We start from the raw sequence: 291 nt of genomic DNA on the forward strand, positions 1-291 counted from the left end.
TTCCATTGCAGTTAACCACTGCACGATTTGCTTGTAACTTTCATCAAATGAAGACTTCTGTATAATCAAGCTTTCCAATTTCTTCATAAGAACACTTGACTTGTCTATCAGACCATCCATATTGTCTCTCAAGTTTCTCAAGTTCGAGCGAATAGTATCTCTATCCTTGAGAGTGACTTGCGAGAACAAAGCTTCACCCTGAGTGGTAGATATATTGAGTAGACTCTGTCCAGCTTCTTTGTTAGCATTCCAAGTCTTGAGCTCATCCAATTTCTTCTGGTAATCTATGGT

At 38.8% G+C, this 291-nt stretch overlaps 1 protein-coding gene across 1 annotated transcript; it reads right to left on the reverse strand.

Moving 5' to 3' along the window:
- Positions 1-16: 16 nt before the first annotated feature.
- LOC113473814 lies at positions 17-288 on the reverse strand (the record flags this gene model as incomplete). Its single annotated transcript, XM_026833254.1, has 1 exon — positions 17-288. A coding segment is annotated over one exon (272 nt), but the record flags the coding sequence as incomplete, so codon positions are not given.
- Positions 289-291: the final 3 nt, after the last annotated feature.

Source organism: Diaphorina citri, unplaced genomic scaffold (assembly GCF_000475195.1).
Source record: "Diaphorina citri unplaced genomic scaffold, Diaci psyllid genome assembly version 1.1 scaffold108146, whole genome shotgun sequence".
Taxonomy (NCBI): domain Eukaryota; kingdom Metazoa; phylum Arthropoda; class Insecta; order Hemiptera; family Psyllidae; genus Diaphorina; species Diaphorina citri.